This window comes from Dromaius novaehollandiae, chromosome 12, assembly GCF_036370855.1.
Source record: "Dromaius novaehollandiae isolate bDroNov1 chromosome 12, bDroNov1.hap1, whole genome shotgun sequence".
NCBI lineage: Eukaryota > Metazoa > Chordata > Aves > Casuariiformes > Dromaiidae > Dromaius > Dromaius novaehollandiae.
Window position 1 is genome coordinate 898,788 of NC_088109.1, and position 12,396 is coordinate 911,183.

At 44.9% G+C, this 12,396-nt stretch overlaps 2 protein-coding genes across 3 annotated transcripts in view; one reads left to right on the forward strand and one right to left on the reverse strand.

The window, feature by feature from the left end:
* Positions 1-315: 315 nt before the first annotated feature.
* On the reverse strand, positions 316-6,996 carry EMC3 (ER membrane protein complex subunit 3). The gene is made up of 8 exons (XM_026110591.2): positions 6,753-6,996; positions 6,211-6,268; positions 5,280-5,373; positions 4,441-4,545; positions 3,710-3,791; positions 3,459-3,538; positions 2,767-2,849; positions 316-565 (listed from the first exon to the last, which is right to left on the reverse strand). Exons 1-8 carry the CDS (start codon positions 6,905-6,907, stop codon positions 437-439), a joined length of 786 nt encoding a protein of 261 aa, XP_025966376.1. The 5' UTR covers positions 6,908-6,996; the 3' UTR covers positions 316-436.
* The window catches only part of FANCD2 (FA complementation group D2), a 55,532-nt gene continuing 50,128 nt past the window's right edge, over positions 6,993-12,396 (forward strand). The window contains exons 1-6 of one of the 2 annotated variants that reach the window (XM_026110589.2): positions 6,993-7,081; positions 7,447-7,502; positions 8,544-8,633; positions 9,440-9,574; positions 10,618-10,685; positions 11,561-11,664. In XM_026110589.2, the coding sequence (XP_025966374.2) occupies positions 8,567-8,633; positions 9,440-9,574; positions 10,618-10,685; positions 11,561-11,664 (374 nt within the window). In that variant the 5' untranslated portion in view covers positions 6,993-7,081; positions 7,447-7,502; positions 8,544-8,566. Of the gene's footprint in view, positions 7,086-7,446; positions 7,503-8,543; positions 8,634-9,439; positions 9,575-10,617; positions 10,686-11,560; positions 11,665-12,396 lie in introns of both variants that reach the window. The other variant, XM_026110590.2, reaches the window with a different exon arrangement.

A 12,396-nucleotide genomic window follows, 5' to 3' on the forward strand; every position in this document is an offset into this window, starting at 1 on the left:
TGATGATACGGTCTTAAACATTCAAGAACAAAGAACAATATGTGGCTGCTTAAAAAGGTAAATCCAGATATATAGCCACTCCTTGATTCTTCAGTCTCATGAAACTTTCAGTTCCTTAACTCAAGTAAATTGAGTTAATTACAGCACATCACTGCTATTTGTGTACTAGAATTAGTAGTTTCTGTAAGTCTTTGCTCCAACATACATTTCCCAGAAAGAGGACTAAAACTCTTCTGTAGCTAGAAAACCAAACTGATACCCCTTGGCTCAAATATAGCATATTCTATCCTGCGGCTCAAATCGCTGAAAGATGGGTTCCGAATTTGGTGGTTTTCTTTTATTCTCAGCCTTGCTAAAATACATTATACAGTTTTAAGTAACAGATTTCTTTTCATCAAATGCCTTTTACAAGAAGAGACAAAGAATATTCTCAAATTCAGAAGATGGAGGTCTGTAGTTCTTCCTTAAACATGCCTTCAAAGTGGAGGTCTTTTGCCATTAGCTCTTCTTCTACATCTTCTAAGGCCCACTGATGATCAGTCAATTCTAAAGCTTCCCATTCCGTCTACATTGAAAATAAACAGAAGGTAGGGAAAAAAAGCAACACAGTATTAAAGCAGTTGTCCTTCCTTGCTGTATGTGTACTTTAGACGTGAACTATGCAAAGCAGTGCTCACTTAAAAAATAGCAAGAAAAATGTTTTAGCAACAATTTGGCAGTCCTGTCAACTCTCTGAAATCAGCATTTCAGGCTTAATTGTGTATTAGATAGTTGGTTAATACAAGTATCTCATAGAAATTAGAAAAGATTACATATCTGCTTTTTGAAAAGCCCTCTCTCACCTTCTGGAATAATCTACTTCTTCTAACACAGCTGTCTCTAGAAAAACTACTTCAACCAAATCTGTTCCAGAGGGTCAAACATTTTGTGGTTAGTTAATTCTTTGGTTTGGAGAAACTTGCTAAAAGTAGTTAAAGGCCAAAAGTTTTGCAAGACTGATCACAGATGTGATGTGCCCCTACAGACTGTTGGTTCTGCAACCAACAGGCTTCCTACGGCAGCTCCCTCGAGTTGCAGAGTTTGTTTATTCCTTAGGCCGGAGACCTGCTTAACAGCAGACCTTCTGCTGTTTGCAGAAGCCTGAGACCTAAGAATAACTGACTCAGAATTCCATCCTAAACATGAGGATAAGCCCCCACTGCTTATTTTCCACCAACAATGAACACAAGTATCATCTCCTTCTCTGACTCCATTCAGTGTTGCTCACAGTGAATATCCCGGAATAAGCTTTATACAGCCTTCAAAATCATTTCATGTAATTCCCATCGAGAGATTTGTATTTCTTGGACAGAATGCATTCATGTAATGCAGATTTTTTTTTCCTGCCAAAAGCCATGTATTGGGTTTAAGTCCATGGAGGGCTGAATAGCAAAACTCCTCCAGATAACCAGTACTGCAGAGGAAGTGGAAGAAATGAGATGTGGGAGTGGAAGCTACTTGTCAGAATTACACCTCAGTGCTGATGGTTTGCGACAGAGTCACAACAGTCATTGCTTCAACAGAGCCACAAATCACAGTGGCTCTCTTCATTTGCTGAGTATCTGGCTGGCTGATGTTTCCTTTGAGGAAACTTCTGAATATATGAATCTGAAGGGGCAAATCAGCCCAACTCTCCAGGCAGCAGGTTGTGTGGGAGTAAATTCCTACTGTAGTACCTAAAAACTGAGAAACCAGAACCTCCCCATCATGCATACACTAAGGTTGTGAAAGATAGCTAAAGAGCCAGTCTCCTAAGCAAATGTCTATGGAGACTGCTTATGAAAACTGTTATGGACGCAGTCAACTCCTGAACTCTGGGCCTCTAAGCCAAAAACCCCTGACTAGGAATTCTGTAATCACACAGGCAAAAGTCAGATGATCCTATTCTTGTGCTTATGCTACTTGTTTACATTTTCCTCTGTAACTGCTTTGTCTCGCAAAGCAGGATGACACACAGAGACAGCTCAGCCAAAAGCAGTGACCCTTTAAGAGAAGGTTTACTGCTCTTCATCTAGGAAATACCTCAGATTTTCTTTGAGAGTTTCTCTCGCTGTTGTGTTTGCTTATTATGGCCCTTTGCTGGCTTGCAAGTTTATGCAATTCAGGAAGAACCTTTACACACTTATTCACCAGCTGAGATCCATTTTGTCAGACTTAAATTTGATCACTGACACAGAATGTTTCAGTGCTGTGTTTGTGCTTTTTGCCCCGGTTGTACTTTCCCTGCCAGAGCAGAGGGCATTTGAGTATTTTGTAGTCACAGAACTGGGGGCCTTAATCAAAATGAGTTGTCTTTGACCATGGGTATTTACAACAGAAGACAGTTTTTCAGTTGAGCTAACCCTTTTGATTGATTTTTCTTACGAAGTTCCATCATATGCCTGCTGGGCTTGTGTTCACCTGCATTACTAACACAGTTTTTGAGGAGTCAGCTTTTGTTTTGAAAGTAGATCCCAAGGGAAGGAAAAGGAGCCTCCTTCTGCAAATGCAGAACATGGCACATAAATTCAATTTTTGTATCGGGAATGACTAAGTAAATCAGGTTTGCTTTAGGTGACTAGAGCTCTGCCAGACCCAGGGCAGCTTCCACGTCCCTCATCAGATGCCAGCTCTGATTTTAGGAACAGCCATCCTGGGCAATTCCCTTGCTCAACATGGGAAGAGAGGATGAGTTGTGTACAACATACAATCCTGTAAGTTCACAGGAAACAGGTGGGAATACTGTACCTTAAATGCTTTGTTAGTATCTGCTGGCATGGCCATTGCTGCCCCCGTCATTTGTTCTTGCATCACCCTAGACTGATCTGCAGCTACAAAAGAGAAACAAGAGAGGTTCACTTTTATTTGTCCCGCTTAAACAGCATTTCTTAGAGCACACTGCCACCATTCTTGTTTCTAGCTATAGACTGAAAAGCTGTGGGAACCCACAGATGCAGCACTAATTTGCCAAAATGAGTTCTCACAAGACATCTTGTTCTCACCCTGCCCTCCCCAGCTAAATTTACATAAAATATGCAGGTAGATGGAAGAAAATATGGTCTTCTATGTTCCCCATGACCAATATGTGTTCTGCCCTGCACCTAACAATAAGAAATCTTTGCAGCTCTGCTTAAAACTGATCCTTGCTAGAAACACAAGTGAGCCTGAGAGCAAAATTTCTGCTCACTGCTTTGACAAGAAAGAAAGAACGAGTTAAATTACCATGGAAGTTTACGAGCAGGGAGCCAATGGCTGGTGCAAGATTTGTGTAATTACTGCAGCGGATGTCAAACCTGGCCAGTGCAGAGTAATCTTGTAGAATTAAGAGAAGCTTTCAAGAGCTTTTTGGTTGGAAATCCAGAAATCCTTCTCTAACCTCTTGCAAAAGTTCTCCAGCATAAGCAGAAACCAGCTCTTTAACAGAGATGACGGTGTCTTACCGTTATCTTGGCCCAGGATGAGAGTATAAATGCTTCTGAGTCCAAACACATTCAGGAAGTACCAGGAAGCAGAGCTCACCCTGATTAAATCAGAACAAGCAGGTTTGATTTCAGTTCAAAGGCTGCCTGTGCTGGGACACATGGCTTGTGACCTCATTTCAGAAGCATGCACAGGCCATTTGAGGGTTATGAACACTTTCAAAATTTTCCAAGTGAACATTTGACTTTGCTTGCTGAGGACACACACTTACCAAGAGGCATCTAAAGTGAGCAGCTCAATTCCCTGCTGCAACATTGGTTTAAAACGCAGCGTCAGAGGAAATGGGACCTTTGCTGCAGAATTCAAAGAAAGGATCATTTTCACAAAGTGACACTAAGTAATTGCAGAGGCAGTAGACGTTTCTTTCATTAAATTTTATGTAGATTTAATGCATATAATAACAAATTAACACACACTTCTAAAAACAGTTGTAATTCTGTATTAATTTTGAAAAGAAAGGACTTTCTGAAACTCCTTAAATCAGATGCCCAAATCATCATGGCTATTATTTCAAGCACTACGGAGGGGAATGTCTTTTGTTAAGGGAACAGTTTTTGCACAAACAGCAAGAAAAACAGAAATGTGAATTTAAGGAAATATTTTTAATTGGTACTATGTAATAAAACCAACTCCCTGGACACATTCAAAAGAAATTCCACTGTATTAACTTAAAGTTTAGGTAGTTTTAATAAACTTAAATATCATTCTGGTACCCAAATGCATCGCTATTTTCTTTGTGATTGTGCCTGGTACTTTGAAAACAGTTTTCCCTCTTTTGCTATGGGATAAACAGATGACTGCACTTAATGGAGTGAATTGCAGCAGTGTTTTTCCAATTCATTGCTTTTAGGTAAAGGAGCAAATTTCTGTTGCAGCCTGACCCTACAGATCATTGTCAGACACCTGGCAAGATCCATGAGCTGTGTTATTCTAGACACTTACTTGTGACAAATCCTGAAAATGTCATGTTGATCCAACCACCGATGAGGATCATGGGTAGAACATTGGTTACATTCCCTTTCATCATATCGGTCAACATGGTAGGATCTGCAATTCAAAGATTTAACATAATGTAGCATTAAAGGGAAACAGGTTAAAAGATTACTTGACTTCACTAAGGAGAGCTGCTTTAATTAAGAAACTGAATGACAGATTAAGTCCTACCCCACTACCTACCTATTATCTAGTATTTTTCCACTCTTCATAAAATGCTTTGCAAAAGGAGAATAGCAGTCAATAAGGTGGTAGCTGCTGCCACCAAAAGAGACAGGTCTTGTATCCTCCTCTGCTGTGTCTGATCACAGCCTCTTGGTCTGCCCCATCCCATGCTACAGATCTCAGAACTTGCTGGACCCCTCTGTGAGCTGATTTAGCTAGAAAAGCAACAACTAACGGTCTGGCTAATTTGCTACCAAGGTCTTTGGCCATGTTAATGCACGCAATCAGTCTGGAGAAGTGCTACAAAAAGGTGACAAAAGGGTAGGAGTGAGAGCAGGACTTCCCATTTCTGGCAGCACTGAGATGTTCAACCCATGCTCTTGTGAGATGCTGCAGCCAGCTGAAGGGCGAAGTTATGCAAAGCGATGAAGTAACCCTACACAATGCTGCTGAAAGGAGAGATCTTGCACCCCTTTCCTCCTCTGCCCTCCTCAACACCCAGCTGTCCAGTTCCACCTCTTTTCTCACACTCACTGAACTCTTCACCAAGCTGATTCACTTTTCTACCTTCGCAGAAAACGATCCTCTTTCTGCCCAATTAGTTTTATGCTACTTTAACATACCTGTCATTGGAGAAGGAGGCACTACCTTCCTCTTTGTTTTCTTAAAAAATCCATCCTCAGGGTTATTAAAGAAGTATTTCCGAGTCAGGAAAGACTGAAAACAAAAACAGTGAATTCCAACACCAAAAAAAGGTTAAATGAGGATAGCAGAAATTCTTATTTAGACATGCAGACATTTTACGAACACTTTCATGATACATCCTTCTTTGTTGAAGAGGTACTTCACTGACCATATGTTCTCAAGCTCCTTACTCCATCTCTGAGGTTTCTCTGAATCCCGGGTACTAGCTGTTTGCTCTCTGGTTCTCTAAAATTCTCTCTTAGGATAATCCACATTGATTAAAGACCTTTTAGTGCTCTGTGCAAAGATCTTGTTGGCCCAGTACCACTACCCATACATGGGCCATTTTCCTTCCCTCAAGCTGATTTCCAGAGTTTACAATATATATATTTGGTAGCAACTGAGCCAATGCGGGCGACTGATTTTTAATTCAACAAACATATCGGATGACATTTCAGGACCCTCTTACTCTTGTTAAAATTGTTACTCTTGTCAAGCTCTTGTTACATCCTTTGCCACGTGTGTTTGTTGGCAGATACTAAATATGATGCAGACTTCATTTTAGGATGCCCCTTAGCTTCCACTAGTCAGCAAGCGGAAGCTAAGTATTATATCAGAGTAAGGACACATGCCATAGTCCTGTGTCCAGTACTCCTAAGCATATGCTACCAACCACCCTTCTTGATGGGACACTGTGCTAGACAGGACCTGGCCAGACTGACTGCACGGGCCAGTTCTGTAGAAACTACTGAGAGAACCCTTAAACAAGAAACTATTAACGCAACTTCTTGCTTTTTACATGTTTCTGAGTTATCCCTCCTGTAAAGCATAAAGTTATTCACACAAGGACAACTGCATGCATCTCCGTACCTGTTTCGGAATGTATTTTCCATTTTCCCTAAGGACTCTGCTCCGAATTAGGACTTGGCTGGAAAAAAGAAATTCAGCATTAAAAGCACAGCCTTGGACAAGGGCGGGGGCCACTGCAGCCCTGTCCTGGACTCGGTGATAGGCCAGGAGCTCGCTGAACCACGACGGAGCGGGACACAAACCCCAGAGGAAAGGCCTCACGCGAGCGCAGCGAGGTGCGCGGTGGCAACGAGGAAGCAAATCGTAACGTCGCCCCAGCACCTCGCTCCCGCGCGGGGCCGGGCGAAGCGTCACGCCGCCCTTCGCGCCTGCCTGCCGGGCCAAGGAAAGAGCAGGCCGCCGCGGCCTCCGAACAGCGCGGGGGCTTGGGGGAGGCGCGGGGACGCCTCGGGCGTGGGGGTGGCAGCCGGGCCGGGCCGGGCCGCGGGTGGGCACCGGGGCCGGGCGGCCCAGGCCCGGGTCAGGCCGAGAGCGGCTTGCGGGGCCGGGCCGGAGGCGGAGGGGCGGCGGGGGCGGCCGGGCAGGCCGGGGCGGCCCCTGACCTGTCGGACACCTGCTCCTGCGTGAGCCTCTTGTCGCTCTGCAGCAGGATGGACACGTAGTGCCGGATCATGCCCACGAAGAAGGTGATGAAGACGATGGGCAGCACCACCCACAGCCGGATGTTGGAGTCCAGCAGCAGCTCGGGCTCGCTCATCCTGCCGCCGCCGGCCTCGGCGCCGCTCGCAGCGCGGCCGCCCCTGGCCCCGGCCCCGGCCCCGGCCCCGGCCCCGCTTCCGGGCCGAGCGCTTCCGCCGGCGGCGGAAAGGCGTCACCGCGCGCCGGAGCCGCCCGGGCGGGAAGCTTGAGCGGCCCCGGCGGCCCCGCGGCGGTAGGTGCGGGCGGCGCGAGCCCGCGGCGGCCCCGCGAGCGCCTCCCGCCAGGGCCCGGTGCCCCCCGCAGCCCGGCGCTGCCCCCCCCGACCCCAGCGCCCCCCGCTCGCCTTCGGGGCTGCCGCACAGGCTCGGCCCGGCGCCCGGTCCGCGGGGAGCCCCTGGGTTAGGCACGGGTGCCCCTCCGCGGGGCTGCCTCCCCCGGCGCAGCGGCCCCGGCGGCTCCTTCCCCGCCTGCGGCCCGGGCGTGGGGATGAGGTGGGGAGTGGGGAGGGCTCGGCTGGGGGGCAGCGTGCGTGGCATCGCGCCTCGGGGTCTCTCCGAGCTCCTCGGGGTCGCTCTGAGCTCCCCTTTCCCCGCTCAGGGCTGAGCAGCAGCACCGGTGAAGGCGGAGGAGGCGGCTGCGCTGCTGCCAGGCAGGTAGGTAGCCCCCAGCAGAAGAGCGAGCCCGCCTTGCGTGTGAACGCCCGCTCGTCCTGCTCCGACGACGCTCTCCGGATCGGGACTCGGCGTGATGTTTCTGAGGGAAGCCGTTGGCCGTTGATTAAGAACAACAACAAGCTCCAGCAAGTCCCTCCATGAACGTGTTGGCCTGATTTCAGGGCCTGACCAGCATCTCTTGGGGGCTGGGGAAACTGATGCTATCAAACCAAGGATGATGACACTTGTGTGTACTATGTATTGTCCTGTAAGGGTCTGGTTGCAGAAAGCTGGCTGCTACAGAAATTTCCAGGCCTTTGGGAATACTCAGTCACTCGTTTGGCCTGTCAGTCTCTAGCTTAAATCCAGGAGAGCTGCTAGAGGCTCATCACGCTTTCTTTTTGCTGAATTGTTCCACTTCCATAGTGATATTTTATGTAATTTACTCTACCAGCCTTTGCCAAATAGCTGAAATTGGGCATGAGATGATCAAATGCCTGTACTTAAAAAAAAAAAGGTTGAGCCAAGTTTTTTTTCTTTTTTTTACACTGTCGCCCATCAAAGAGGACTAGTTTGATGGTGGTTTGTGCTGATGGAAATTGTCTTGAAGTTGTAGGGAGTTGTAAACGTGAATGGGGTCAGTTAACGTGCTTAAGCTCATGAATATTAAATTGCTAACTCCTTGTAGCTTTGGGCATGAGGAGATGATCACAAATTTCAGATCTTCTCTTTAGTTTAACTTGCCATTTAATTTGTCAGGCATCTGGAAGAAATGTAGAGCCTTGTTTTATGAGGAACTGAGTTTTAGAAAAAGTGATATATCGTGTTATTTCAATATGACAAGTTCTAAAACCTCAATCTGTACAGCAGAAAAATGCGATGTGGTACTGCTTAACCAGGCAATCTGGCTTCCTTTGAGCAGTTTCTATTTCTGGAGCATTTCTCTCCATTATTCACTAATTCATTCTAGAATTGCTTAAAAAAATCTGAATTAAAATTGTGTCTCCTTTGCTCACTTGTCTTTTTCCTGCATTTTTATAGGCAACAGCACAGATTTTGTCACCATGGTTTCAAAAAGGAAATTATCAAAATCTGATGCTCCTGGAGAGAATTCAAAGACAGACTTGCCAAGTAGGTACTAAGGTATTATCTTGCTGGAAGTGGAAACCCTCTGTTAAGGGCAGTGGCTCCCAGATAGGGAACAGGCCAAACTGGCAATTTCGATGTTACTAGCTGCATGTAATAATGCTGTTGATCTTGAAACGCTAATTTTTTATACGTCACAGTAAAACAACAACACTGAAAATGGTACCATATCTTTTATCAGTCCCTCTGTTCTTATCCATTCAATCAGTGATCATCATCTTGAGCTTTAGTGCCTTCAGAGTCCACAGATCAAAACTATTTGATCAAAGCCGTTATCAACAAAATAAACCGAAATAGCCTCTCTACAAAGCTGGAGGGGAATAGATTTCTTTTTTAACTTCAGCAAATGGTTGGGTACCTAAGAGATAGATCTGGTACAAGAACCTAGATCAAATTTGTGGTCTTCAGGCTAGAGGAAAATGTACTGCGCAGTTCATAACACATTAATGGATATATCTCCCTCAAGAGTAAGCCACTGAAGGTAAGGTATGTCTTAGCTGTCTTTGGTTATAAATGGATCACTAAGAGGAATGAATAAGAAATATTCCTTTGTGGTGTTATGCTGCATGGGTAGATGCTTTATAGGATCTATACATTGGCACTGAAGTCAGTGAATGACTGCTGTCAAATAGAACCTCGTAGTGCTGTTTGTTGGTCTGGTCCCACTAAGTGAAATCCTGTGTTCCTGTAATCTCTTCCTAGGAGGTTAATTTTGAGTTGGTTGTTTATATGAAAGATCCTTGCTATCTTTATTGTAGAAGGATTCGATGTGTTGTGTCTTATATTCTCAGAAGTGAAGAAGTCGCGGATCTCTGATAAAGAAAAGGCCTCTGCCCAAGATGGAGTAGAGAATGATGGAGTCTTTGAAGAGCTCCTTAAAACATCGGGAATTATACTGAAAGCTGGTGAGGGGCAGAATGAAATAGGTATGGATTTAATAATTGCTCTCTCTTGTATCTGAAAACCTGCAAAGATGACCATTAGGAAGTAAAGGTGTGTTTTACTTGCAGAATAAAAATGCTTGAGCCAGCTTGTTCTAAAGTTCAATCAAACCTTCTTCTGGCCTCTTGTTTGTTATATACATCTTAAATTGCGCAATTCCTTCCTGATCCAATGCATCACCTAAACTCATTACACCACCATCTCTGTTTACTTTTTGGGTATATACGTGGCAAGTCAGAAGACTGATGAAAGGCTGGAAGTGCATTAGACTGCATGGGTGATTACAGTATTACCTTTTATTTGTTAGTCAGAACAAAATGGAAGAAATAAGAATTTTCTTTTTAGCTATTGCTTTATTGAGCTACAGAGGCAGGTGCACTGAAACAGGAAAGCCAACACGTCATGTTGCCTCTTCAGCGGTTGGATAAAATACCTGTTTTGATATAGCTGCTTCACCTTTGTCATGGACTATGCAGCTGAAAGTTTAATTGCCACACAGGGCTCCTCAATCCAGCTCTGTGATAACAGCAAGGCTATGTTGCCTCAGCAGTGGCTCCCAGTATTGGCAGCAGTGGGGTTTGTGCAGAAGACTTCTTTAGGATGACAGGAATGCTATAGTATGTGACTTGTTTGTGGTGACAAAACCTGTTTTGCTGGTACGTGGCTACTATGTCATGTCAGGCAAATTGATCTTTGGGTATGTATGAGTTGTGCATTTGACAAAAATTGTGTTGTACTCCTCTGCTTAGTTCCTCATTCTGACTTCTTGAATGGATTTGCCTGCATCTGCCAAAATCTGTAGGAGTTAGTGTATCAAGCTGGGCCCTGTTTAATCTTGTCAGTCTTGGCCCTGGCAGGAGTGGTGATGTCGTTCAGTCAGGCTTTTGCTGACTGGACATGTTGATAGAGCAAATGCAGAAACATCAGTGGGTGGGCTTGAGAGCTAGTACTTAGTGTAGCTGTTATGATGTTGTATGACTAAAATGTGTGTCTGGTTCCTTACGCTCTTTTTAAACTTTCTCCTTAGCTGTAGATCAAACAGCTTTCCAAAAGAAGCTCTGCCTGGCCCTGAAGAAGCACCCTACCTACCCACGTGTATGTAACAAACTGTGTGTTTTGACAGGAGCCAACTTTAAAAACTGTTTGCTGTGTAGCAAAAGTTGCAGATGTGACTGCCTGTCCCTGACCTGAACAAATTTATACAACGCTGTAGCTTATTCTTAGATTTCTGTGGTCTAGCCTCACTAATTCTCCCAACCTTGCCTTCCCAGCCCTTTGATCCTGTCATTCTTCTGCTGTGTCTGTCTCTTCTGAGCTCTTATATCTGAATAGTCAGACATGAAAAGAGGTGACCAGCCTGTGCTACTTGGTGTGCGTGCTCCAGGGCTGGTTTTGCACAATTTCAGAAGCAAATGCTGCACTTCTGTCACTGTGATCAGCCAAAGGAATCCATTGGCAATGTAATTCAGTAGACAAAGACTCTTATAAGAGAGAAGTCCCTTGCTTAACTTCTTAGTGAAAGTTGCCTTTGGTTTTGTGGTAGCTAGGTGCTAACAGTGTGGTGCTCCTCCCCAGTCAACAAAGCCAGTGTGAAAACCCTGAGGCTGGTGATTTGAATGGTGATATTTTTGGATGTAGCTCTTGACACACTAAATGTTGCTGTCTTGGCTGAATAGGAAGAAGACACCTGCGGCAAAACCCTTTTAAGTCAAAGTAAAATATGAGATTCTTTCATCCGAATTATTGTGCAGAGCAACCAGCATTTTCTTTTGGAAATGGCTTAGACGAGGCTTTATCTAATGTCCCTTCCATCACAATTTTCTTCTGCCTGCAGCTCCCAGGCTAGCTGCTCCCTATTCCTGTCCTTCTCCCTATTCTTATCATCTATCTGCTCATGCAGAGCATCCTAAAAGACAGCAGTTGATCAGTGCTTCTCTTCAGCCAGTGGATAACTTCTCTGTTCTTTGCAGGTTGTGCAGGAATTTATCAGCGGCTTGGAATCTCACATTAAGGACAGAAAACAGTTCAAGAACTGTCTCTTGCCATGTGCTCCCACACGGAATGAGGGGTCGAGGTTAGGGACGATGTGTTTTGTCCTCCCCTTCAGTCAGAACCTGTCTGTACTTGAATGTCGCATAAAGTTGAGCAGAGTGGAGGGAAAGGCCGTAGCTCCAGCTGATGCATAACAAGAGTTATTTGTTTTTCAAAAAAGTGGCTACTGTATACATTGTGATTAAATAGTAGCAGGTTTAAAGTGGTAAGTCACTGGATTTACTAGCTGCGTGTGGGCAGCTTGGGCCCCATAGCAGTTGAATAGCAAGATCCACGTAGTGGAAGGAACTCAACAAGGCTGGTGCAGGTCAACTGTTTTGAAAAAAATTCCAAGAGATACAGGTTAACCACGGAAACTTTTGTATTTCCAGCTCAGACTAACCTTGCAGAGAGTAAAATAGTTTAAAGATAAAGTGCTTTTCTTTTTTAAATATTTTGTGCATCCATAGTTACCATCCTTCTCTACTATGGCTTAGGGTAGATAGCTCAGGAATTCCTCTTGTTCAACAAAATGGGTTGGAAATTCCTAATTCTGGGGTACACTTGCCTGAGACATTGGTGGTTGAATATGAACTGCATGGCCCTCTTCCAGTTATTTCCTCTTACTGTGGCCAAATGGAGACCATGAGCTTCATAGTGGAGCTTTCAGTTGCTTTTCCCCAGGCCAAAATATACTGAACAAATGATACTATCTTCCTTTCTTACAACTGCAGCACTGTGCCTGGGTCTTCAGTTTCATTAGGAAGGGGCAGAG